The sequence below is a fragment of the Mauremys reevesii genome, linkage group 4 (assembly GCF_016161935.1).
Source record: "Mauremys reevesii isolate NIE-2019 linkage group 4, ASM1616193v1, whole genome shotgun sequence".
Lineage (NCBI taxonomy): Eukaryota > Metazoa > Chordata > Testudines > Geoemydidae > Mauremys > Mauremys reevesii.
The window spans coordinates 127,569,362-127,595,821 of NC_052626.1; the positions used below are offsets into that span (position 1 = coordinate 127,569,362).

A 26,460-nucleotide genomic window follows, 5' to 3' on the forward strand; every position below is an offset into this window, starting at 1 on the left:
GGGGGTTGTGAAGCCAGTTGAGTCCTAAGGCCAATTTTTCACTGCACATGAATCCATTTTCTTGCAGAATTATTTTACCAACTGGACTGTGGCTTTGTCACTCTCCTCTTATGGGTAATTTCAAGGGGCAGCTTTATAGAAGAAGCCCGTTGAGCTTTGTTAGCATTTGGGCGTTAAATGGTTTCTCTTGTAGAACAATACTCAAGATCACGGAAGAAGAAGCCAGGTAAGTAAGTTTTCTAAGGACACTAGGACAAAATCAAAACGCTGCAACTTTGCCTTTTATTCAGCAATTTTTTCTTGCAATAAGCCAGTACAAAAGGTGACTATAAGTAGCTAAAGCACATACTGGCTCCTCCTCCAGGGTTGAGTCTCCAGCAGCCCATTGCATGGAATCTTTTCAAGAAAGTTTGTAGGGAGAATAGAGTTCCTTCAAAATGATTGATAAGAAAAGCATCAAGTTTCTGGTCGTTACCTGGAGGGACTCTAGATGTCCCTGGAAAGAAGGAAAAGATTAGAACGTGACAAAACTAATTTAAAATAGATCAACATAGGGTTTTTTAATCCCATTCTGTGCAGTAAGTTATTGCTCCTTTAGTGCCATTAGGTAAAAGCAAAGATATAACTAAAAGCAATGGGAATACAGGGTACTGAAATCCAAACATTACCAGTGATCTTTCAGGAATCCCCCCAAGTATACTTAGATTACATATACTTGGAACAAATTTAGAAGTAATTGCAAATAGGATTACTTACTGTGGTGTTCAGCTTCTTCATTCATGGCCCTCCTCTGTAAAACAAAGAATTGTCTTTATACTAGGGTGAGTGGGAGTGTAACAGGGAAAGAAAAGGAGCAACTGTCTTCAAAAGTTGCGTCAGTTTCATGCGTTAAGGGAAAAGGTGACCTCACTGAGGTGGCAGATGAGTGAGAAGGCAGTGTCTCATGGCCTGCTGCCTGCTGATCATGGACCAACCTCATGCAGTGTCTACTTACTGAGGCAGTCTCCCTGTGTTCATTTAATAGGTGTGGAAATGGACTAGCCCCTGTCTGAGGTTTGCTTTAACATTTGTATAATTAATACATGATGCCCAGGTGTTTCAGAAACCGAATAACGTTTGCAGGATGGATAGTGTTGGATACTAATACATTATCAAGTGCTTTTAATACACACCACCTGGGGCGTGCAATGGGATAGCAATCTCACCACTACTGGGATGAAATACAAGTCTTAAGATCCTTGTAACCAATTTCTTCCGTGGATAAAATGGAGTTTCTCTGCCATCCCTGGTCCAGTCTCTCTGCTGGCATCAATTGCCATAGCTGGGTAACATCTGCCCTGGGTAGCTCCCTGGATAATATCTGCCTTCTCCTGCCTGATTGGCATGGAGGCTGTTAATGGTAAAGTACTAATTTCTATAAAGCAATTAGCCAGGTAGCCATGAGTGGGCAAAAGCCTGACCTGGTCTGTACTGCAGGAACCTACCTGATCTCCTGGTTCTTGAATATCCCTTCCCCCTTTATTTCCCATCCCGAGCACTGTCCAGGTCGTCATAATTCACACCTATCATGGTATCTGGGCCCAATGGGCATGGCTGCAGGCTTTATAGGTGGCAGTAGGTTTTGATGTACCCTCTAACAGGTGAGGGGGAGGCGTTGCAGGAAGAGAAAACAAAGTGGGGCTGTTACCTTTATTTTCTACTTTGAAATCATCTGGGAGGAGATTATCTTGCCGGTTCCCTAGAACAAAGGCCAGGAAGGAGAGGATGAGGGCGTCAAGGATCCCAATGATGCAGAGGATGAAGGCCCAGCGCACGGTGCACGCCCCTAGTGTGTATTTGTCAGTTTTGTCCCCGCACATACGCTTCACTTCATTGGAATCCCAACCATCCGGGTAGATCAGGCAACCTATCATTAGGCCGGCCGCTGCAGGGAGGAAAAAACACCAATGTGGGCACAGCTTGCACGGTGGTAGTGCACTACCATTTTGATGAGCTGGGTGGAAAGCAGCACACAAAAAGATTCCTAGATCCTAATTCAAACTTTTTTCATAAAGGCATTGTGCCCACTCCCCTTTCCACAAAGGTTCAGCAAGTGCTTGTGCAAACTGGAGTGTAACCTTTCACAGCTTGAAGTGGATTTTCTGTGAGCATCTTCTGGAACCTTATCAGTTAGCATCATGCAGCACCTGAGGCTGTGCTCCTGGAAGCTAACAGCAGAGCTATTGCTGTTGACAGTGCAGGATCAGGCTCAGAATAGAACCAGCACTGTCTCAGTTATGTGCTCATGACTACGACGCGCCAGCTCAAAGAACAAGCTATGGACTAAATGAAAATCCCAGAACAGCTCACTGAGTGATGAATAAACAGCAAAATATCCATTTCAACTGCTGTGCCTCAGTTCTCCACCGCTGGTGAAATGGAGAGGAAAGTTGCCTCTGCAAAGCTGTTTCTTGGCTGACAAATGCCCTACAAAGCTATTTCTACATCTGAGCATCAATATCAGAATCACGCTCAAAGGCTGAGTTGTGCCAAATAATGTGTTTGTTAAAATGGTTTAGCTCTGGTCTCCAACTCACGCAGCTATAGGTAGTTCAGACTCTTACCAACCAATCTGATTAGTTCCTCACGCCAAAACATCTTCCAATAATAATCATGGTGCACTTTTCTATTGTAAATCTCAAAGTGCTCCACTCAGGTGGGTATTTATCCTTCCAGGTGGAGAAGCTCTAGGACTAAAATTCATAGTGAAGTGCAATTGGGTTAACACCCGGCAAGTGTAGTTTTGCAGCCAGTGTTGATGTGATGTCACGTTCCTGGAGCCTAGTTATATGGGAGCCAGGTTGAGTCTGAACAGAAAAGTCACCCAAGTATAGCTAGAACAGTACAGTTAAAGTGGTACAACCACCCCACACCCCAGTGTGGATGAAGTTATAGCAATATAAAAGTGCCTTATACCAGTGTCGTTTATTTCCCCAGGGGGAGGCCAATAAACTACCTTTCTAGCAGTATAGCTATCCACAGTTGGGGTTGTACCAGTGTAACTATTTTGGTTAAAATTGCACCCGTCACCAACACAGTCGTACTGGTACCAAAACTGTGAGGCCAGGTGTGCACTGCAAACTGCCAGCATGGCTATGCTGAGTGGGGGGACTGCTGCACACTGCGGGTTGGCACACTGTGCCAGCAGAATCCCCTAGCTAGATAGTTATTCTGGCAAAAGTGGGCTTTAACTGAGATGGTTTGTTTCACTCATGGTCGCTGGAATAAGCTAGAGTGCCAAAAGCTTGGCTGTGTTGCCATGAGTCGCATCCATCCTTGGAGCGCTTTGCCGCTACAGTCTAGCTATATTGGCAAAGTGGTCCTAGCATAGGCACGGCCTTAGCATAGGCCTGCTATCCTTGTTTAACTTTTGATTATCCATGTACGCACCTGGCTGCTTTCAGCTGCCATCACTGCCATAAATGAGCTGGGAGGGGGTTCGTAACCCCCTGGCTGGGCTGTCTAACCAGCCGGAGTGAAGAGAAGCTGTGTCTCCAGGAGCACAATGCTCTTTGAGAAGGGAAATGCTGCTGCAAAATCTCCCATTAACTTGGTCACCTTGGCAACACTCTTCCATTTCTGCATGAATATGCAACAGCATCCTGTCAAAGGCACCATCTCCGTCCTTAGGAACTGTCTCCTCCTAATGGCTTAAAACAGATTTTCAATGGACTTGTTTGAGCTAGAGGAACTTGTATTACCATTTGGTTAACCAGTGTTGGGCTAACCTCTGCCTAGGTGTATTTTATTGCAGCCCGAGGGATTGACACCCAGGTTAATTTTGAAGTGGTTCCAGTTGGAATCCCATGTGGTTGACTCCTTTTGTAAACATTTAGATAACCCCGTTGTCTGATCCGTTCCTGGTCCTGAGCTGCTTTCACTCCTGTACCATGTCTGCACCATGCGATGCCTTTCCCGCTGTTGTTAGAGCAAATGCAGCAGTGGCTTCAAGTTTTTCCTTTCAGCCGGGTAGCTTGTCTTCCGAAGTCACAAAGGTGCTTTGGCTGCTAAGTACTGTCTATACTCTCTGAAGAGTCACGACGTCTCCCACTAGGGTGCTAGCCCTCAGAGAAGGATGCCTGGCTCCTAGTCCCAGTTTGCCTCTGGCTGATTGTAAAGAAGTGGTTGGTGGGGGGAAGGAGATGCGGGGAGTTGTAGCATTTAAATTTTTTGTACTAATGTTTGTATGGTGCCTAGCACAGTGTGTGGGCTCCTGGCATCAAGTGATGAATGTTTTGAGATGAAAGGGCAGCAGGAAGGCTGACCTCAGTGCCCACATGAAGGACTCCTTGTATTCTTCCCCTCAAGTTCCTTGCGTGCCACCCTCCTGTCTGTTTATTTCAGGGGCTCCCTGCAATTCCCTATGCCGGGGGCTCTTTCTGTCCCCTATGTCCCCATCTCATACAACTGTTCCCCCTTCTCTTCCTCTGCTCCAGGGACTTTGCCCAGACAAACCGGGAAATGCTATCCAACCAAGAGCAGGGCTGCACCAGCTTGGCCTGACGAGCAGCAAAGGCTTCTTACTATTATGTGAGCCAGGGACTGTCGCATTTGGCCAAAGGAGGGTATTGGCCAGTTGCCCACATGAGGATGTAACAAGGGCCTTGCCATGGTTAAATTAACAATAGGCGTTGTAAGCATTTCAGAGTCCGAGCAGGGATTCTCTTTTCAGATGTGTGTGCCTGGGGCCTAGCATGATGATTCATTTGGAGCTTCTAAGCTACCTTAATACAAATATTGCTGCAATGAGTTCTTCAAAATGTCCACATATGGCTCCCCCCACCAAGGCTGTACAAAGCAACTTCCTAAGCAGATTGAAAGAGACTTCACTGCTCTGCCTCCTCCCCCTCCCCCCCCCAGCTCTCTGAGTCGGGGCCAATGTTATGTTTGTACCGTGTCTAGCCCAAGGGGGCAGACGGCCTATAGTGCAGATGTAATATCCATCGCAAATCTGCATCCTATATAACTTCAGTGCGCAGCCTTCTGCCAGAAACATGCACTTCCCTCATACGCTGCAGAAACATTATTGGGCCGAGAGCTCTGGAATGAAAACTATTTCTCTCCATGGCGCACGCCCTCTCTCCAGTGACCTGCGGCTAATGGTTCCCTGAAGTCGCTGCACGCTCGTGGTTATTGTACTTTGATATGCTGTTTAAATTCTGATGCATCAGGTGACAGCAGGTTAGCAGCAGCACCATCCATCCCTCTTGCTATTCAGTGGTGTAAAGGTGCTGCGGTTGCCCCCACACACATGCCCTCCCCCCTCACACAAACACCCCTCCCTGCAGCCACCATTTCTCTCTGTCACTGGGAACACTGTAGGCTGGAGAATGCTCTCAGGACTGTCGATAGCTGCTGCCTGGCAAGTTTGCTCAGGGTTTTTTTCCAAAGGCTTGCAGGGAGGACAGTAGTAAGGGCATTGTGCATCTTACTGGCTTTCCATAAGCCATCTCTCTTCATTTAGAAGCTGTGCCTTCCAGTACACTTAATTACCTTCCCTTGCAGCTCAACATGGAGGAGGAGGGGGATGGGAGGGGAAGCTTTAAAGGAATACCTACACCTTGGACTGAGATGTGATCCTGATACAAATAAAATAGAGGCTCCACCCCACCCTTTATGCCCCTGCTCCACCTGCACCTAAAATAACTAGCCTTCTGGTGTCTGCTCAGTCTGAACATAAGAATGACCAGACTGGGTCAGACCAATTGTCCATCTGGCCCAGTATCCTGTCTCTGACAGTAGCCAATGCCAGATGCTTCAGAGGGCCTGAACAGAACAGGGCAAGTAGCAAGTGATCCATCCCCCGTTGTTCAGTTCTAGCTTCTGTCAGTCAGAGGCTTAGGGACTCCCGGAGCATCAGGTTGCATCCCTGACCAACTTGGCTAATAGCCATTGATTGACCTATCCTCCATAAACTTCTGTAATTCTATTTTGAACCCAATTATACTTTTGGTTGTCACAGTGTCCCCTAGCAATGAGTTCCACAGGTTGATTGTGCATTCTATGAAGTACTTCCTTCTGTTTGTTTTAAACCTGTTGCCTATTAATTTCATTGGGTAACCCCTGGTTCTTGTGTTCTGTGAATAGGTAAATAACACTTCCTTATTTAGTTTCTCCACACCATTCATGATTTTATAGACCTATATCATATCCCCAGCCTCAGTTGTCTCTTTTCCAAGCTGAACAGTCCCAGTCTTTTTAATATCTCCTTATACAGAAGCTATTCCCTACCTCTAATAATTTTTGTTGCCCTGCTCTGTACCTTTTCCAATTCTAATATATCCTTTTTGAGATGGGGTGACCAGAACTGCATGCAGTATTCCAGGTGTGGGCGTACTGTGGATTTATATAGTGCCATTATGATATTTACTGTCTCAATCTCTTTCCTAATGTCTCCTAACATTCTGGCTGCTTTTTTGACTGCTGCTGCATATTGGGCAGATGTTTTCAGAGAATTAGCCAAGATTCCAAGATCTCTTTCTTGAGTGGTAACAGCTAATTTAGACCCCAATGTTCTGTATGTATAGTAGGGATTATGTTTTCCAGTGTGCATTACTTTGCATTTATCAACATTGAATTTCATCTGCCATTTTGTTGCCCAGTCACCTAGTTTTGTGAGATCCTTTTGTAACTCTTTGCAGTCAGCTTTGGACTTAACTGTCTTAAGCAATTTAGTATCATCTACAACCTTTGCCATCTCACTCCTTACCCCTTTTCCAGATCATTTATGAATATGTTGAACAGCACTGGTCCCAGTACAGATCCCTGGGGGACCCTGCTATTTACCTCTCTCCACTGTGGAAACTGAGCATTTATTCCTGAACCTTTGTTTCCTGTCTTTTAACCAGTTACTGATCCACAAAAGGACCATCCCTCTAATCCCGTGACAGTTTACTTTGCTTAAGAGCCTTTGGTGTGACTCTCAGAAAGTTCAAGTGCACTATATCCACTGGATCATCCTTGTCTAAGTTTGTTGACCCCCTCAAAGAATTCTAATAGATCGGTGAGGCATGATTTCCCTCTACAAAAGCTTTGTTGATTCTTCCTCAACGTATTGTGTTCATCTATTTGTCTGATGATTCTGTTCTTTACCATAGTTTAAACTAATTAGCCTGGTACTGAAGTTAGGTTTACTGGCCTGTAATTGCCAGAATTGCCTCTGGAGCCTTTTTAAAAAATCAGCATTACATTCTGTCCTCGAGTCATGTGAGTCAGAGGCTGATTTAAGTGATGGGTTACATACCACAGTTGTTAGTTCTGCCATTTCATACATGAGTTCCTTCAGAACTCTAGGGTGAATACCCTCTGGTCCGTTACATTTTATTTATTTGTTCCAAAATTATTTTTTCATCAATCAACAAACACCTCAGTCGGGCACAGTGCCTCAGATTTGTCCCCTAAAAGGAATGGCTCATGTCTGAGCTTCTGCAAAGCAATCTGGTGAAGGAAACCATCTGCCTTTCTAATGCATCGGCCAGGCTGGGTAGCAGAGAGTGGTCTCTTTCAAACAAGAACAGCTGCTGCCGCATTAGTGGCGTTTGTTCTACTCCTCATAAACATGAACCTATCCTTGATCTCAAAGAGCGATGCGCGCACACGAGGTTTGGTGTGCCTCTCACGAGGGGCCACATTATGGAGTTTTTTCACACTCTGAGTACTTATGCAATTAGTCATTGGACTTATTGGTGGACTTATGCATTAAAGTTGGTGGACAGCTGGTGGACTTATACATTAAAGTCAATGACGCTGTTCACCCCTGGGAATAGAGGCCCCACAATCTGGCCTTATGTGGTACCAGGCAAGTCCACCAACTCATTGCTCTGACTGACTCACTGGAAATAGTTTAAATCTTATTATTTTCTCAGCGGTTCTTTCTCTAATTGTGGTTCAACCACTTGCCTTTTATGCTGTTAGCGCCATCTTTGACTAGCAGCTGTGCACAGTACAAAGGCTGAAGGAAGGAAGTTAAGTTAATAAGGCAGCATGGATGCGAATGGAATTGGCGGAGAGAGCTGGGTTCAGCTGCTATTGTGTGAGCTGCTCTCACGTCAAAGGCTTTTATATGACCAACAGCCCCAGATCTTATAGACTTGAAGGCCAGAAGGTACCATCATGACCATCAAGTCTGACTTCCCGCATGTTGCAGCTACGCCCAAGGCACAAACCTATTCCTCTTTCTCACTGAATTCAAGGCAAGAAAAAAAAAGTTAGGAGGGTAAGAGAGAGAGAAGATTACCCTCACTTTTACAGGTGAGGGGACTGGTGGCACAGAAAGATCGTGAGACCTTGGACCAGTGCGACAGAGTGGCCCCCTGGCGGTTTGCTCCCCTGTCAGCAACTCATGTCAGCCCTGATGTACTCACTGCACTCCTACTCATTGTTGTCATAACGTTTACCCAAAAGGTGGCATGTAACATATCACTGGAACTCAGAACTTTCTGATCATTAATATTCTTGCATGATGTATGTATGGTAAACCTGCAAAGGACTTTATAGAGCTGGACAACAAATGCATTCTTAATATGGATTGTCAAGCAGTGCGTGAGCCATGCCTGGTCCAGACAGAGGCATGTGGTTCTGCCTCCTTGAATGTGTCTCTGATGTAAATTAAGCCAGGAAGGCAAAGAAAAGCCCATTTACATGCCAGGTAAACAAAGCCAGTGGGGGAGCAAGTGGGGAAAGATAATGACTTAACAGGCTCACTGGGGGGATGGAGACTGCACTCTGGGATACCTTCCTGCCTCTTGAAGCAGGGTCAGCAAACTTTAGGAAGATATAAGGAGAGAGAAAAGGCCATTCTGGCATCCATCCCTTGGGGAACTAAAGGGTCCAGAGCTCTTGAAATCATAGAACATTGGATGCTTCAACCACGGGGTTGAAGTCTCTCGGAACCAAGTGTATGTAAGAAACCTGCTTAGGTGAAGACTGTAACTTGCTGAAATTAAGTTTTTAGTGTTAGAAGCATATTTTTACCTTTGTTTGCTTATAACTCTTTTTCTCTTTATTCCTTATATTTGGCATCACTTAAATGTATGCCTTTTGGCTTAGTGAACTTGCTTTACTTTTAATAATAACCAACACAGAGCTGCAGTGAGTCCTTGACAAACCCTAGTTGGATTAACGAGCTGCTGTTTACTGTCTCTTTAAAGGAGCAGTGAACTTAAGGTCTAGAGGACTGGATGCTACAGGGCAGTGAGTTTGGGGGAAATTTGGGAGTGGGGGCATGTTGGGGTCACCCTGTGAAAAGCCAGGATGTGACCATGCTTCTAGGCTGGCTGATGGGGTCAGGGCTGTGAGCCACTGCAGAATACCATTTAAGGCACCCAGAGTTTCAGGGCAAGGGTGCCACAACCCCTTACTGGCCTGGTTGAACCCCAAAGTGTCACAACAAGTCACTGTGGCAGAGTCACAGAATTGAACCCAGATCACCTGAATCTCAGCCTTAACCCCAGACAATCCTTCCTCTCAGCCCATCAGTTGCCACTGGAGCCTTTTATCTCAGCTGGTGTCCCTTCCACGCCCCCCACCAGTTGAGATGTGATAGAGAAATCAGAGAGAAGCTACAGGCTCTGTCCATGGTGCTAACACAATCTGCCTAACTCTGCTGCAGGTATGGAGAGCCCCTGACATGAGGCCATCCAGCAGTGCCTCCAGAGCTGATCAGCTGAGCTAGGACTGCAGGTTGGACTGGTGGCTACTTGACTGCTAGAACCAGACTGTGACTCAGTCAGCAGAGATAACAGAGGCTGGTGAAAAGCTGAGGGGGCTTGGTGGCTGGCGTACATCTCAGGAAAACTAAGAGAGTGTGAGCTGTTAGGAATGGAAGGATGTCTGTGTGGTTAAAGAGCTCCGGCAATCTCAGTTCAATTCCCATCCTGCCAAAAGACTGCCCATGTGCCTTGGGCAAATCATTTAAGCCAAGATTTTCATAACTGCCCAGTGTATTTGGGTGCCTAACCGGAGACATCTAAAAAAGACCCTGGTTTTCAGGCAGTGCAGAGCCAAAAGTGTCTCATGTTGGGCACTTATCACTTTTGAAAATCTTGGCCTTAATCTCTGTGTGCCTCAGTTTGCTATCTGTAAAATGGGGGTAGTCATGCTCCCTTTGTCTGGTCTACTTCAGTTGTGATCTCTTCAGCACTGGGATTCTCTCACTGTCTGCTTGCACAGCAGTTGGGGCCTCTGTGACCTACTTTTGTAGAAGGAATATATGCAGCTTCGAGGCTGTGGAACACTCTACCATGGGACTTGGTGGAAGCCGCATAGTTTGCAATATTTAAAACTAGACTGGGCAAAGCCCTAAACATATCGACTCTCAAGAACAGTCCAGCACAGGCCAGGGAGAGGGTGTGGTGGGCTGGACTGGATAATATCATGGCTTCCTTGGCATGGCTGAGTTTGGTTGCATCTGTCTAAAGACCTGCCCCCCTGCAGGAAGGAAATCCGGTGGTGTGTTTGAAACATGTGTTCCCTAGCAAAGCACAGGTCTGGCAGCAGGGCCGCTGCCTCTCTGGGACAGGCTGCATTGTCCATTTGCTAGCAGCCAGCTCAGGCACAGCCTGAAACCCTTTCTTCACCATGGGATTTCCAATGTCCAAACCCAAATCATTCATCAGTGCCCCCAGCTCCAGCACACTAATGCACTAGCACTTCTTGGAGGGAGTTAAAAGCCAAGGCATCCCAGCCTGGCTGTCCTCTATTTATTGTATGTTAACTGGGATGGGAAGGTAATAGCTTTTAGCCTCCATATTTCATCTTTGATTGTATGTAAGAGGAAGGTGGCTGGCTGTCAGTCATATCCCAAACCCTCCTTTACCCAAATCAGATAAATGCTTTATTTTATTAAGGAGACTGAACTCTCTCACCATGTTTCTCTCTATTATTAATCTGTTTAAAAGCCATGTGTCACCTGAACACAGCACAGCTCCTAACCCTTCTCTCTCTGGTCTGTCTGCCTCCAAAGGGAAAAGATGGTGAGAAGGAACTAAGACTTTGTTGCTTTCTTTAGAAAATCAAGCTCCTTCCCAGGTGCTGCATTGTTTCCCCATGTGTCATGTTAATAGCAGAAGCAAATATATAAGAAATTGCTACTCAAATCTTCTGGGGCAGCAAACCTTTGGTTGTTCAAGTTCCTTGGACTTTTGAACTGCTTCCAAGCCTCTTATCTTAATCTTTGAGATTGTTTCGTTTAGACCAGTTGGAATTAGCTGATACCTTAAGGGCTAAAGTCAGCCCTGCTGCAATTCCATTGCCTGCAGGGACTTTCCACCAGCACTGAAGCTGGCCCAACTTTCTCTATCTCCGTGGCATTTTCACCACCAGCAAGACTCCCTGCCTGCTGAGCCAAGCAGGAACTGTAACCGGATGCTGTCTTCCTCTTTGACATCAATATTTCAGGAGGCTGGATGGAATTGGATTTCAGCAGCTTCTCACTGCAATAGGGAAAGCACCTAGCCCTCACCATGCCCCTTGCCTCTGAGGACTAGTATTGCTGGCAGGGTTTAATTAATGGTAATTCCACCCAGTAAACCCCAGGCTAAGCTGAGTGGGTTGGGTAGCCTGAAAAGTTGTTATCCTTCTGTCCCTAGTGTCACGGTAAGATGCATGCCCTACTTTCTGATGTGCTGGGTAAACGAAAGGAGCACTGACCAACAGTGGCTGTAAATTGCCTTGCCATATTAGTCTGCTCATGCTTATCTGCTCCCTTACCTGGCATCTGCTTGGCCTGTAGTCACTGCAACCTGAGTTCATTAGGTGGATAATTTTATGCCCAATAACACTTGCCTTACTGCAAGCCAATCAAGTCCCATACCTCAGAGCAGCAGGTGACTGCCACAGGAGTTGAGAGGGAATCCTCCCCCCCATGCACAGAATTACACCTCTTGTTGGGTGCCTAAGGGCTTTGCTTCATATTCCTCTACAGCGTCACCTATTGGCTGCTGCAGTGAGGGGAGAGGCTTAGTGGACTAACTGTCTGAGATAATATGGCAAATCTTGACCTCATGTCCCATTTTAACTCATGCTCCTCATTTGTTCTCTGCAAGCCAGGAAAGAATTACAGGGCATGCAGGGGCAGCGAGTTATATGGGCCCATGGTGCCCAGTCTCCAGCAACATTCAGGGCCTGGGGGCCTGGCTCCAATGATGAGCTGCCAAAATATTAACAACCGGTTCCCTCCTCCTCACCCCATGATGGGGTCGTGCTCCCCCACCCCCACCCCCTGGGACTCCTGCCCCATCCAACCTCCCACGTTCCTTGACACCCCACCCCCAGGACCCCTGCCCCATTCACCCCCCTTCCCTGTCCCCTAACTGCCCCCTGCCACCCCATCCAATCCCTCCTCTTATTCCTCATGGCCCCCCAGGACCCCTGTCCCATCCAACCACCCCTTCTCTCTGTCCTGACTGCCCCTGGAACCCCTGCCCCTGACTGCCTCCCACCGCCCCATCCAACCCTTGGTCCTTCCTGACTGCCCCCCCAGGACCCTTGCCCCCATTCAATTTCCCTGTTCCCTGCCCTCTGACCGCCCCGAGTCCTGACCCTAATCCACCCCCTGCCCTCTATCCAACACCCCCTCCCTGCTCCCTGCCCCCCTTACTGTGCTGCCTGGAGATGGGGGCCGCACCACCCAGAGTCGGGGCTGGGAGCCGCGGGCGCCGGGCCGGAGTTGGGGGCCAGGCCAGAGCCGCTGGCCAGCCCGAAATTGGGGGCCGGCCCGCAGTTGGGACCGGGGGCCAGCCCAGAGCTGGGGGCCAGAGTCGGGGACCGGCCCACAGTCAGGGCCGGCCTGGAGCCACTGGCCAGGCCAGAGTCGGGGGCCAGGGGCTGGCCCGGGGCCGGGGGCTGGCCTGGAGCCGTGGCGCCCAGAGTTAGGGCTGGCCCGAGGTTGGGGCCGGTCTGGAGCCACTGGCCAGGCCAGAGTCGGGGGCTGTACTGGGGGCCAGCCCAGAGTCGCACCGCCCGGCCGGCCGGAGTCGAACCTGGGGTCGGGGCCGGGGGCTGGAGACGCGCGGCGCCTAGAGCCCACCTTGTGCCCCCTGCCCCAGCTCACCTGCAGGAAGCTGCTGCTTCCTTCTCAGCCCTCCCAGGCTTCCCGCGCTAACAGCTGATTGGCGGGAAGCCCGGAGGGGGAGCCTTCCGAGGAGGAGGCAGAGGCAGAGCTGGAGCCAGGTGAACTGGGGCCGGGGGCAGGGCAGGGCAGGGAGCTGCTGGAGCTTTTGTTAAATTTAAAAGCCCTTTACAACCGGTTCTAAAAGGGTTTCTAAATTTAACAAACGGTTCCCGTGAACCAGTGGGAACCGGCTCCAGCTCACCACTGCCTGGCTCCACCAATGTTCGGGGCTGGGTCTCTCCCCCTGGCCAGCCCCCACCTGGCACCCCTGCGCGCCTCCCGCAGGCCCGGAGCATCCCTGCCTCAAGCCGGTGGCTGCCCCCTGCAGCTCCCTGTTGTCTTGGCTCTGCAGGCTCCCGGCATCAACTGCCACCGCAGGGTTCTAGTGCCCTCCATCCACTAGTGCCACGTGCCCCTGCCCCTGCCCTTCCACCTCAGACCCCTCCCTTTTCCAGCAGGACCCTCCACCAGCACAGGGAGCTCCCCACCTGCAGTCATCACTCCAGTCCCACTCTGGGCAAGGGGCAGCCCCACCCCCACCCACAGTGAGGCTACAGTAGGGGGCAGCAGCAGGGGAGGAGGCGCACACATGATGGCAGCCTTCCCCCCACCCCGGCACCCACCACAGGGGAGGTGAGGGGGTTCCTGACCTGAAAGGGGCCCTAGGAGCACGTGCAGTGACAGTGGTGCAAGGTGAGTGTGCTACTGGGAGGGAGAGGGAGTCCCTCCCCTGGAGCTTGCTGCTGCTGGCTGGGGGGAGTCCTCCTCTCTGGCTTAGCCCTGCGGCAGCCTGCCTGCACCCCAAACCCCTCCTCCCCAACCAGAGCCCTCATCCCCCACACCCTAACCCTCTGCCCCAGCCCTAAGCCCTCTTCTCCATCGTGAACCCCTCATCCCTAGCCTCACACCACAGCCCTCACCCCACCCCTCTGCCTGAGCCCCTCCCACACCCCAAACCTCTCATCACCAGCCCCACCCCAGAGTCCTCACAGTTTTACATTATTTTTAAAAAATATATATCGGCTTATAAGGGAGGTGTGGGGGGCGGGATTGGACCCGTTCTGGGCACCACCAAAAATTATACAAACATGCTGCCCCTGAGGACGTGCGTTTTAGAGGCAGGGAACTACCCCACCTCCAGTGGCAGAGGAGGCAGAGAGAGAGGTGGGTGTGCCTCAGGCCCACATTCATTCCTGGCTTTCTCACCTGTTTCTTTAACTGGAAAGGATTTTGTCTTTCTGCTCTCAGTAGTGCAGGAGAGCCACACGCATGCATGTTTGCTTCACCCAGCATCTTTCAGTCCAGAATTGGCCTGGCCTCACAACCTCTGAGCTGGCTCCTACCTTACAGAACTAAACTTTGGGCAGAAGTGGTTAGTGGAAAAGTGTCCCATTCCAGGAGGGGCCCCACTGAAATCAATAAGATAGTTCATGTAGGATGGTGCTTTTCATGATGAGTAAAGTATTAGAGTGTGGCCCTTTATATCTGCCTAAAGTAAAGCTTTAGAGGGGAGATGGTTCTGAGCAGTTCTCCTCTTCATGCTTCAGCAAATGCAGCTACTGCACCAGCAAGAGCATTGCTTACCTATGTGCAATGAGTTTGACAGGTCCCAGCCCACTTCTCTAGGGCCTGGTGTCCACGTTGCAAAACCCCTCTCACGCTTGGCCCTAAATGACACCTTTATTGGTAATGTGGCCTAGCAGATAGAGCACTGAACTGGGACTCGGGAGACCTGGCTCTGCCATTGGCTTGCTGGGTGACTTGGGGCAAGTCACACCATTGGTCTGTGCCCCAGTTTCCCCCTCTGTAAAATAGGGGTGATGCAACTGACCTCCTTTGTGAAGCACTTTGAGATCCATGGATGAAAAGTGCCATGGAAGAGCTAGGTATTATTATTACTGACAGTCTCAGCAAAGACCCCCCATGAGTGTGTGGCTCAGGAAGACTATAAACTACCTTCTTCCTCTGTGATGTCACCCTGCCAGGGCATGAATGAGGCACAAAGGTAGGGTAAATGGGGGCAGGGGAGAGAATTTCAAATGCCTGAATGGGCCTGTTTTATGACTGGGGAGGACAGCAGGTTCTAACTCTGTCCATCCAGCTCCCTTCACAAGCATTAAATTGACTCAAATTGTAGAAAAAAAATACAGAGTTAAGTTTCTCTGTTCAGTCTGCAGTTGCCAGCCCTTTATATTGCTTCCCCTAGCTCTGGAATTGTCCTGATCTCAGATGGGCCCTGCAGAGGCTGTGGTAACACAAACAGTAATGAGTTGACTCTGGGCCATAGGTGCATTTTTGCCCCTGGGACTGGGTTGGGCTGTACCCCCTGGAGCCCCACAAGCTACTCACCTGCCGCCAGCTGCATCCAGGCACAGATTTTGTAGACAGTGGCTGAATTGCAGAAGAAGAACAGGCTGAAGCAGAGGATGCAGCCAATGATGAGGAAGGTGGAGATGCCCACGAAGAACATGGCTGTTTTGAAGGCACTGGAGGGGATGGTGCCAAAGTCCAGGGGGCTGCCCTTGCAGATGAGCTCGCCAGTCAGGGCATTGCCAATGCAGTAGGAGAAGAGGCCGAAGTAGCCGGCCTGCGGAGTGTCGATGCTGTCACCGATCCAGTAGGGTTGGATGAAGCTCACCACCATGATGACGGCAAAGCAGAGGGTGAAGAGCGCCCACAGCACCCCCATGGCCCGGGCGTTCCGCACGTAGTTGGTGTGGTAGATCCGGGCCGCTTCCTGAGCTGGCAGCATCTTCCCCATGGCGCGGCTGGGTGGGCTGCTTCTGGGCTGGCCCAGGGCTGGAGGTGTGGGGCCAGGGGCTCCCTGGCTGGTGGGGCTGCCTCCTTGTGGGCACCAGGCTCAGGCTGTGGGCTCCCAGGGAAGTTAGTGAGGGGGGGAAGGTGCCCTGCACCTGCACCCCCACCCAGGGGGCAGCTCTAGGACCCAACCCAAAGCCCCGTGTTCAGGGCCCAGCTCTGGCGATCAAGCTCCGTGTCTAGATTCTCGGCTCCAGCCCCCGTGCCCGGGTCCGGGCCGGGATGGGCTGCTCGGCTCCCAGCCGCGCTCCTGGGGGACCAGCCGCTTCGCTTTGCTCCTCCCAGCCCCGTGTCTCCCGGCGCCGCTGCCTCCTCCCCCGCGTCCGCCGCGCCCGCCCCCGCCTGCCGCTCGGTTCCCCAGCCCAGCCTCCGGCAGCGGGATCGGCCCCCTGCTCCTCCCCGGAGCCCCCGGTCCGCTCCCTGGGCGCTGCGCTCCGGCTGGCTCCGGGAGCGCGATTCAGCACCGCGGAGAGCGCCCGCCGGGAAGCCGCCCGGCCCGGCCTGGGCAAAGGGGCCGGAGGCGGCGGATCCTCGCCCTAGGGTGGGGGAGGCTGCCCTGGGGGGATCGCGCCTTGTGAGCCCGCGGGTGGGGGGGCTGGATGGAGAGATCTAGAGTGAGAACAAGACAAGAAGCCATGGCACAGGTCCCTGCCCCCTCCTACCCCCAGGCACCTGCGCCCCGCCCCCCCGCACGCCCCTCCCCACCTCCCAGACACGCTCTTCCTCCGTACATCATCCACTGCCTGCCCACCAGATAGGGGCCCCGCCCCTGTGCAAGCAACCAACCAGGGACTAGCCCCTGAATGGGGCCAGGGGGCTGTGCCTAAAACAAGGGACAGGAAAGGTGGGGAACCAGCCAAGCGGCTCTCGGGGCTTGTGGGGGGAAGGACAATGTGGTTATAGGGCCAGATCTTCAGCTGGGGGGAAATCACTGAACCTCCATTGAAGTTAATGGTTCATTTAGCCCAGCTGAGGATCTGCCCTACAATCAGAGAAGTGATTGTATATACAGCACCATTTCTGTGCAGGGGGGCTGGAACAATTTGTGTAGTGGGGGTGCTGAGTGCCATTGAACCAAACTGTCAACCCTGGATATGATGGAAACCAATTCAAGCCAGGGGGTGCGGCAGCCCCTCTCATTCCAGCACCTGTGTTTTTATGTTTTAGTGCTGGTGAAAGTGCTGGATTGACCCTTCCACATGGGGAAGTCCTGTTTATTCGCAGCTCAGATACACCATCAGTGAGTTTTCTCCTTCTTACTCAGCCTAGCTGCCCCTTACCTAGCTGTATCTCTGCTGGCAATTTGGGGGGAAATCTTCCCCCATTGCACTAGCCTCAATAGTGCTAGCATTGGCCACAGCAAATGGTGGAGGCAGGATATTATGCCTGTCTCATCTAACCCTGTCCTGACATAGGTGTAAAGCAACCTTAGCCCCATCTCTGTGGCTGCGTCCAGGGGCAGAGCAGCATCGTTGTTTATTTGTATTGCCATATGCATAGGAGCCGCAGTCCTAGACCAGGACGCCATTGCATCAGGTGCTGTACAAACCCCAAACAAAAGGACAGTCCATGCCCCAAAGGACCTACAAGCAAAGTGCAGTGCAACACACAGCGAGATTTCCCAATGATGTCGTTGCTTTCCTGGGAGGAGGGATTTAATCGATACCTCGGTGTTAGCTTTCAATATTGTCTGAACTCCTTTAAAAGGAAGAACTTTATTATTATTCTAGCTCATTTAGAAGGGATAATTTCATGTGCTGTAGCATATACTACTTACTGGATGTTTCACTCCATGCATCTGATGAAGTGGGTTCTAGCCCACAAAAGCTTATGCCCAAATAAATGTGTTAGTCTCTAAGGTGCCACAAGGATTCCTCATTGTTTTTACTGTTATCTGAGATGATTGCACTGATCTGGAGAGGTTTCAGAGGACAGGGGAAGAGAGTTACACCAGAAATGTGCTTGACCCACAGGGATTGCCTTTCTGGTTTCCCAAGGGTGCTGCATCTACCAGGAGCAGGATGATGTTGACTCTGACGGCCAAGGTAAATGTTGGGATGGTGCTGAATTATTATGAATGACTAGTTGATATGAATGTAGTAAGGCTTGGTACATCTGAATTTGCTAAAGGATTCTCTTAGTATCAGATAGCATGCTGAAATTGCACTTGAATGCTGATAGAACTATGGATTATAAATGGTTAACCAGAGGCTCTATGTGTGTGTATTTTAGCTGATGCTTTTATCATGATTAAGGCTATGTTTTAGTCATGGGTATTTTTAGCAAAAGTCATGGACAAGTCACGGGCAGTAAACAAAAATTCACAGCCCATGACCTGTCCATGACTTTTGCTATATACCACTAACTAAAACTTGGGGGGGGGCCCACAGGTGCTCTGGGGGGTGCGGTCTGGGGGTGCTGCAGGTGCTGGAGGGGGTGGCCTGGGAACCCCACTGTGTTGGGGGGAGACGGGCAGCAGTGCACAGCCCGGGACCCCTGCTGGTGCTGGGGATGGGGGAGGAGGGCAACGGCAGCATGCAACCTGGGACCCCTGATGATGATAGGGGGGAGGGTTGGCAGACTCCCTACCTGGCTCTGACCAGCATGTCCCTGCAGATCCTAGTGGGAGGGAATGCCGGGGTGGGGGGCTCCACGCACTGCTCCCACCACAAGCGCCTGCTATGCAGCTCTCATTGGCTGGGAACCACAGCCAATGGGAGCTGCCGGGATGGCGCCTGCAGGCAGGGACAGCGTGCAGAGCCCCTGGCCCCTCCGCCTAGGAGCTGCAGGGACATGCCGGCCACTTCTGCGGAGCCCCAGCCCCCAAGGTAAGCACTGCCCCAAACCCCTGCCCCAGCCCTGAGCCCCCTCCCACACCCAAACTGCTGCTGTTGCTGTCCCAGGGGCTGCCCAGCCACAGGGCATATTTCAGGGGCATGTAACTCCTTTGAGAGTGAGGTGTATAAGTACTAATAACATCATATGTGCAGTGGCAGTTCCCCAGTTAATATCTAAAGAAGTCTGTGACCCTGTGGGACAGGGTCTCGGGATAGTCAACACCCTGCGATGAGGGATTTTTGTGGGACTTTTGGACCAGAGGGCCTCAGGGTAGCCAAAACCCGGCTCTGGGGGACATTTGACAGACCAAGTACTTGAGAAGAGAAGAGAAGAGAAGAGAAGAAGAGGTCTCCATTGAGGACCGGTAGCTATACCTGCTTTGTTTGCAATCAGGATACTGTGTAGGGCCAATGTTGTAGGGCCTGAGGGTTTATGCTTGGGGAATTGAGGCTTGTTAAGAAGACATATTGTATAACCTTTTACTGCTTGTGTGAGTCTTTCTCAAATAAATTGCTGTGCATTAAGCAAATTGTATCTGAATTTTCACTGGTACAATCTGCCCAGCTGTGGGCCATTAAAGGTCTGTTTCAATGGTCAGGACAATAAAAAGAGGGGCTGGAGAAACTCACCTGCTGCTGACCATCTGTTACCGCTCAGGATGGCTAATAAAAAGGCTGCAAACTGAAAGGGTAGCAAACAAGTTAATCATTGTTAAAAGTGGACCGAGTGTAACAGGTGAGAAACCTGCCCGTTCCCAGAGCTGGGTTCCTTTTATCATCCAGTCAACCTGAGTATCTGAAATGTTTTTTAAAGCAAATATATCCAAGAACAGGTGCTGTTTGCCAGATCCTTCTCGAGGCTCAATGCTGCCAAGTGTTTATCAGTAACGCTGTGGAGCTCTAGCAGACACTTTTCAGGAGTGCAAAGTACAACTGGACTGGCTGAGGAGAGAAGGTGGGCTGGATGTTTACAGGTTTTTGTCACAGTGCTCTGGCTAATTTATATTCAGATGCTACTAAATAGTTCTAATTAGACTATTTGCTCATTTCAGTGGAATGCCCACTCTTTTAGATGCATCTGGCTATACTGGAGAACTAAGTTTCCTAGCCCCCTTGTGGCACATTGTTTGGCACTGAAGTGGTTAAGTGGACTAGATTTACTGATACGGGTTTGCAAAGCAGCAGAATCAACTTTCATTTTATTATCGTATCCCTTTCAAATGAGGTAATAAGGGAGAGAGGCTTGTCTGGTGCTTAGATCATGGGACCGAGCGCCTGGAGTTCTGGAGTCTATTTCCGGCTTGGCCAACAAAGTCACCTTGTACAAGTCACTTTAGCTCTTTTGTGACTTGGCTTCCCCTTCTGTAAAATGAGGGGACAGTGCTTCCCTAACTCCCTGGTCTGAATTCACAACTGGTGGTAAAACACGCTAAGGTCCTTGGAAGAGAGGTGCGATATAACTGCAGAGCAAAATAGAGTTGTCATGGAGTCCCCGGGCGATACTTTGGGACTGCTCCCCACAAAGCCAGTCAGGACTTTGGGGAGCCTCCTCTCCCTTGGAGCAGACTGTCTTCAGGGCAAGAAGCTCACACAGTTTCACCTTCCTGGGTCTGACCTTGGAGCATTCAGCATCCTCTGCCCCTCCTTGTGCTTCCCACAGTGAGTCCGCCCAGGCGGGGTTCTGGGGAAGCCACAGGGTCCTGCACACACACCCCACTTCGCAGTCAGACGTGACTCTTAGCCAGCCAGTAAAACAGAGGTTTATTAGATGACAGGAACATGGTCTAAAAAAGAGCTTGTAGGTACAGAGAATGGGACCCCTCAGCTGGGTCCATTTTGGGGACCAGTGAGTCAGACAACCCCGTCTGCCCACACTTCCCGTCCCCAGCCAGCTCCCAACTGAAACCCCCTCCAGCCCCTCCTTCTCTGCTGAGTTCCTTTCCCAGGCCAGGAGGTCACCTGACCTCTTTTTCTCCCACACCTTTAGCATCCCCTTGCAGGGGGAAAGGGCCCGGGCCATAAGTTACCAGGAGATAGAGTGGCAGCCAGAAACTGAGGCACCCACACAGTATTCAGAGGAAACATAAAGAACAGTCCCACTTTGTCACAAGAGTCAATGCAACAAAACTGCTCAGGCCATCTTGTACGTCTCAGAGCTCTTTACAAATATTAATTAAGCTTAAGCAACTGGCCCAAGGTGACTCAGTGAGTCCAGGAATACAACCCACAAGCAATGACTCCCAGTGGTATAACCACTAGGCAGCATTCCTACCTTGCAGAGGAGGACTCATTGGATAGGAATGGTACCCTCTGATGTGAAATTGTCTCTTTTCTGGTGAAACCTTTGGGTGCCATTTGTATTAGCACATGAGGGCCCTTTGCCTGTTTCTTCAGGCTATTGAGCAAGCATGGCTTGATCACTCATGTGTATATTTTGCTTAGCTTGCTTGGCTTCTTTCTCATGCCAGTGAATATGAAAGTGGAAGTTTGGAAAATGTAATGCTCCCTGTGGAATGACCTAAAGAATGAAAATATATGGAGGTAGGCCCTGATCTGAACTCTGGTTCCAAATTCCATATATCCATCAAGGGCTGGATCAAAGCCATGACTCCCCAAAAGCTTGGGCTTTGGAGATCTTGGGTGCCAATCCTGGAAAATCTGATCTCCTGTTTCCGTGGAGTAGATTTCATTTCTTGATATCTCTGTTAAAAAAACCAAAACAGCTGTCCAAAGATCTGTTTGATGGAGATACGACCCGCTTCTGATTCTGTTCACGAAAGATTTTCTCTTTGTCATAGGAAAAAATTACCAAATTTCCCTCTAATAGTCTGATATTTGGATCATGGCCAGAGTGGAAGGTCCTAGCTCAAATTCAGACAAAAATAATTACAATGGCGAGTTTAACTAGGAAAAGGCAACTTAATTCCCTAGCACAATCTTTCTCTTAATTCCCTTTGTTCATAGACCAAAATGTGTTTTCATTGGGTGGCTCCCTGTCTGCACTGATGGTTCTGGTTCAGTGCCATGATTTTCATTGGTTCTCTGCATTCACAGTTCCCAGACAGAGCAGTGCTGGCTCATCAGACCCCAACAAGGTGAAATCATTCCCCGCTTTGTGCTTTCAATGAGCTCGCTGACATCGCCTGTGAGGGACACGCAGGTGCACTAAATAATCTTCAGAGCCTTTGAGAATGATCAGAAAGAGCCCAGAACAAACCGGATGCTTTTTAGCTAGTACAGGAACCTTGAGGAGGAGATAACAGCAGAGAAATGTCCTGATCCTGCACTCCTCACTTGGGCAAAATGCCCATTAACTTTAGTGGGTATTGTGCCCAAACAAGGACTTCAGTAACAGGCTCTAAGTCCTTGTATGGTATAAGGAGGCTTTACCAACTCGGGGCGGTGAACTACACAGGCATATTCAGGTTGAGATTGCCTGCGTAAGGATTGCAGGACTGGGGCCTTTCTTTGTTACTCTTGATTCTTCTCTTCTATTTCCACCTTCAATATTTCAGAACATGAGAGAATTCATGGGCTGGTGTGGCCTTATCAGCAGAGAGAGGTGTGCTTATGTGATTGGGAGAGGGCTGGTGACGTGAGAGCAGATCTGCTTTATAGCCCTGGGACGCTGCTGTGCAGCTGTTCCTGCCCTGAAAGCCCCAGACGGGTTCTTTGGCTGCCCTCAGGCCAGATGGCGAGCGCCCTGCTCCTGCTGCTGCTGCTCTCCCTCGCCTCAGCCTGGTCGTTTTCTCACCAACGAGGCCTCATCTTCAATTTGGTAAGAGGAGGCTGGGAAATGCAGTTTGCCTGGGCCTGATCCCACGTGCACTCCAGGGAGGGAAAGTCTCTTGGAGCAGCGGGGAACTAGCTGCCCTGCGGATGTGCAGGCTGGGGCTCAGAATATCCCGCTGCTTCCTTTCGGTGTTCAGTCAGATTCCTTGGGAATTTCCTGTGCTGGAGGAGAGAGGTTTTCAAAGGCATCTGTTGCAGCTTAGTACTTCATTTCAATTGATTTCCTTCATTCTAATGACTTTATGGGCATTTCTGTGGCCCCTCCCCATGCTCGTATTGGAATGACTTACAACCCTGGATGGATTCATTCTAACTGCCCCACTCCCCATGGGGCAGGGAATTATCATTCTCCCCATTTTATGGATGGGGAAACCGAGGCACAGAGCGATTAACGGACTGCTTTGCAGCCGTGTTAAGCAATCCCATCTCCCACTGAAACCAAGGGGAGGGGAAGGAGCTCAGCATCTCTGAAAATCAGACCATTGCTAAGTGTCTTGGCCAGAAAGGAAGCTTATGGCAGAGCCAGAATGGAGGTTTCTGGTGTCCCGGTCCAGGGCTTTAGCCATATGGCAATTGCCACACATTGCCTTAACCACATGCCAATTCATTGGGATTGGGACATAAAAGGTGATGGAGCCAGTGAGAATGTGTAACTCGAACCAAGCCCTGGAAACCACAGCCAGGACCTTCATGGGATTCAGGGTGAAGAGGGGGGAACGTCAGAGTCTCGGACTAGGACACTGGGGCTGGGACACGCTGCCTTCTGGGCACATCCCATGCCCATTCTGGGCAGATTTCGTGTGTGTGGAACTGTGCACAATGGACTCACTTTTGGGGGCGGATTCTGCTATTCTTACTCATGATTTATTCAGGGCAAACTACTATACACCTCCCTGGCAGTCTTACTTGAGTCAGGACTGAAGAAAAACTTCAGGATTTGGCCTACAGTGAATTGGATGAACTAAAACTTGGTTTAGACGTGTGTGTGTGTGTGTGTGTGTGTGTGTACGCGCGCCAGCGCCATACGTGACTGGCCACCTCAGACAAGGTCCACTTGGTGTGTACGTGCCTATAAATACACACTCCGTACTGAGATATAAGAAACCACCCAGAGCAATTTTTTTTCACAGAGTCACTTCATTCCAAGTGACACTCATGTTCTCCGCCAGCGGAGACTCACCACAGCAGAACTGGCTTGAGGCAGGGCCCGGCGTGCAGGTGACAGAGGGCAGCTGCAAGGTGTGGCTCCCCGTCTGTGATAGGAAGAGGCACAGGGAGACAGACCTTAGCTCTGGGGCCCTTGGGGGGTCCATGCGTCGGCTCTCACTGTGCGTTCCTTCCAGGACAATGGGGAGCTGTGTCTGCAAAGTGCTCAGTGCAAGAGCAGCTGTTGCCACAGGACTGACGGGTTAAGCCTGGCTCGTTGTGCGAACCGAGCAGCCGAGAATCAGGAGTGTTCCCCCAAGGTACGTGGCACGCTAACTCTTGCTCATGCTCCCACAGATGTGCCTTGTCTTTCCTCCTTAAGCAGCAGGTAAAGCAGCTGAGATCCGGATGTGCAGGCAGCTGATAGAGACCCACGTTTGCAAATTGGTTGTGAGTAACAAGTATGGGGAGAGGAAAAGCTCCAGCAGCTTGGGGATCCCAGTCCAAACACTTGAACCTTTGTGGTCCCTTTTCTGTGACCTGCCGATAGTCCCTAGTGCCCTTCCTCCTTGTGCCACCCCCTCGAAAGATCTTGGGTGCCCTCAACACCTTCCATGCAGCTAGGGCTGGATTTTCAAGGCAGGTCCCTCCCACTCTGGGGACATCTTTTCTCCAGGGTAGCCCCCATTCCCCCTCTAGTAACAGCTGCTTTCTGAAGGAAGGCTGCATGGCTCCCTTGCCCTCTTGGCAGGTGCATACCTGGTCATGGAGCCCAGCAGCCCCTCTGCGGGGCCTTCCTAATGCCCCACTCAAAGACTGGGCAACTCTGGGGCTTCCCATTTAGCTGCCTCCGGCAGTGGTGTCCAAGCCCCAGGTGTGGCTGATGATTTGCTTCCAGACTGTGCTGTATCGTCGCACAGGAAGGCCCGATCCCTGCCCAGAGAGCTCAGGCTGGATGGACAAAGAGTACGGGACAGGGCAACACCACCTCTGGGTCAATACAGGGAGGCAACAGCGGGCTTAGAACGTGGGACCCTCACAGCTAAAATCACGACACTTGGCTGCTTGAGCTAAAGGACCATGTTTCCTACCTGGAACTCTTATCCGGACCAGCCAGTAGAGGGTGACAAAGACCCACGCTGCATGAGGTGCGTTACTATACACCGTCACACCCCACTGGCTCCTCCCCTCACTGTTAGGAGCTGGCTGGTTGCTTGCAGGCATCATGGCGGAGGTGGGATTTGAATGCAGGGAGGGCTTTGTGGAGCTGCTCAGGAAGGGTGTCCCACAGCAGAGAGCTGGGTGTAGAAGAAGCAGACTGGTTTGCTGAGGCCTTTCTGATAGACCAGAAGAGGCGCTGGGCATGCTGCAATGTGACATACTATTACCCAGACCTTTGTGTCCCCTGCAGAGCATCTATGGGGTTTACTACAAGTGTCCCTGTGAGAATGGCTTAACCTGCGAGGCCGATAAGAGCATTGTGGGATCCATCACCAACACCAACTACGGCATCTGCCAGGATCCTAGGAGCTCGTCCAAGTAAAAGTGGAGTAACAGAATAGGAAATGTTCCCACGCACGCGCCCCACAGCCATCCCCCTCTTCTCACGCACGCACCCCACAGCCGTTCCCCCTTCCCACGCACGTGCCCTACAGCCATCCTCCCTTCCCATGCACGTGCCCCACAGCCATCACCCGTTCCCACTCATGCGCCCCTCCTCTCCACCATATCTACTGTATACAGCAGGCATCTCTTCCCATGCTCCTTTCCCCACACCTCTCCCTCCACCACATACAGATACCTGCCTCATTACATACTTACCCCCATATCCGCTTCCACCCAACCCACACACTGATCCCTTCTGCTGTCACCAACACCTGCACCCGTCCCTCCACACTGACCCACACCACACGTGCACACACCTGCACTCAGTTCTGCTGGAGTAATGCACAGGGATCCTGAATGACATTTGATTATCGGGTGTCCCTCTGTGCTGGGTCTAACAATTCAGAACACCCTTTCCGTGTATGTGGGTGAAACAAGAACGCATCAGTTCAATACCCTCCAAGAGCCATTCTTGTCTCTCCTCCACCCCCCAAAATAACTACCTGCCTCTATCGCGTGCTGTATCTTCAGCTGACACTTTGCAAAAGGGGCTGCAGTCCCCTTCCTGGTGCCGCCTCCTGAATCCCATTCTTCGTAAGCCGTGCCACCCTCACCCAGCCTTGGCCCTGACTTCCCACTGATTACAGCATTGTCTCTCTTTCCGCAATAACTGACTGGCTTCTCCATGGTGCTGCAGCAATTCTTGTGCCCATCCATGTACCCTAACCTCATCCAGCTGGGGATGGCGGGGCCGGGGGGAGGACTTTTGGACTTTCCAGTAAAACTTTTCTTCTCCTGGGGTAACGTGAGATCAGGCGTTGTTCCCCACCTCCTTCAGTTAATGCTGAGGTAGCAAGGCCAGGACCTGTTCCAGGGACCAAGTTACAGGGAGCAAGAGGTCTGTAGCAGGTGGGAAGGGAGAGGCTGGGTGGGAGGTAGGGTAGATGGGACTTCAGACCAACTCAAAGAAGGCTCATGCCTTGGGCAGAACAAGGTTGGAGAGGGATTTCCTCTCTCTAGGTGAAATCCACCCATGCACATTGCGTATTTCAGGTGGTACAAAAGCCCTGGTCCAGGGTGAATTTATCTCCTAGACTGATGCTTGCTCAGTAT

The 26,460-nt window shown here is 50.7% G+C and overlaps 2 protein-coding genes across 2 annotated transcripts; one reads left to right on the forward strand and one right to left on the reverse strand.

Annotated features, from left to right (window-relative positions):
• Positions 1-272: 272 nt before the first annotated feature.
• On the reverse strand, positions 273-16,161 carry LHFPL5 (LHFPL tetraspan subfamily member 5). Its single transcript, XM_039537736.1, has 4 exons — positions 15,500-16,161; positions 1,688-1,924; positions 757-790; positions 273-496 (listed from the first exon to the last, which is right to left on the reverse strand). The coding sequence occupies exons 1-3, from the start codon at positions 15,909-15,911 to the stop codon at positions 774-776; spliced, it is 666 nt and encodes a 221-aa protein (XP_039393670.1). The 5' UTR covers positions 15,912-16,161; the 3' UTR covers positions 273-496; positions 757-773.
• Positions 16,162-22,321: 6,160 nt separating this feature from the next.
• CLPS (colipase) lies at positions 22,322-25,782 on the forward strand. The gene is made up of 3 exons (XM_039538213.1): positions 22,322-22,582; positions 23,940-24,062; positions 25,154-25,782. The coding sequence occupies exons 1-3, from the start codon at positions 22,496-22,498 to the stop codon at positions 25,283-25,285; spliced, it is 342 nt and encodes a 113-aa protein (XP_039394147.1). The 5' UTR covers positions 22,322-22,495; the 3' UTR covers positions 25,286-25,782.
• Positions 25,783-26,460: the final 678 nt, after the last annotated feature.

Coding starts and splice junctions, on each gene's coding strand:
- CLPS (XM_039538213.1), top strand. CDS start 22,496: ATGGCGAGCGCCCTGCTCCTGCTGCTGCTGCTCTCCCTCGCCTCAGCC. Junction 22,583..23,939: donor GAGGCCTCATCTTCAATTTG/GTAAGAGGAGGC, acceptor CGTTCCTTCCAG/GACAATGGGGAGCTGTGTCT. Junction 24,063..25,153: donor ATCAGGAGTGTTCCCCCAAG/GTACGTGGCACG, acceptor TGTCCCCTGCAG/AGCATCTATGGGGTTTACTA.
- LHFPL5 (XM_039537736.1), bottom strand. CDS start 15,911: ATGGGGAAGATGCTGCCAGCTCAGGAAGCGGCCCGGATCTACCACACC. Junction 1,925..15,499: donor CTGGATGCAGCTGGCGGCAG/GTGAGTAGCTTG, acceptor TCCTCCCTGCAG/CGGCCGGCCTAATGATAGGT.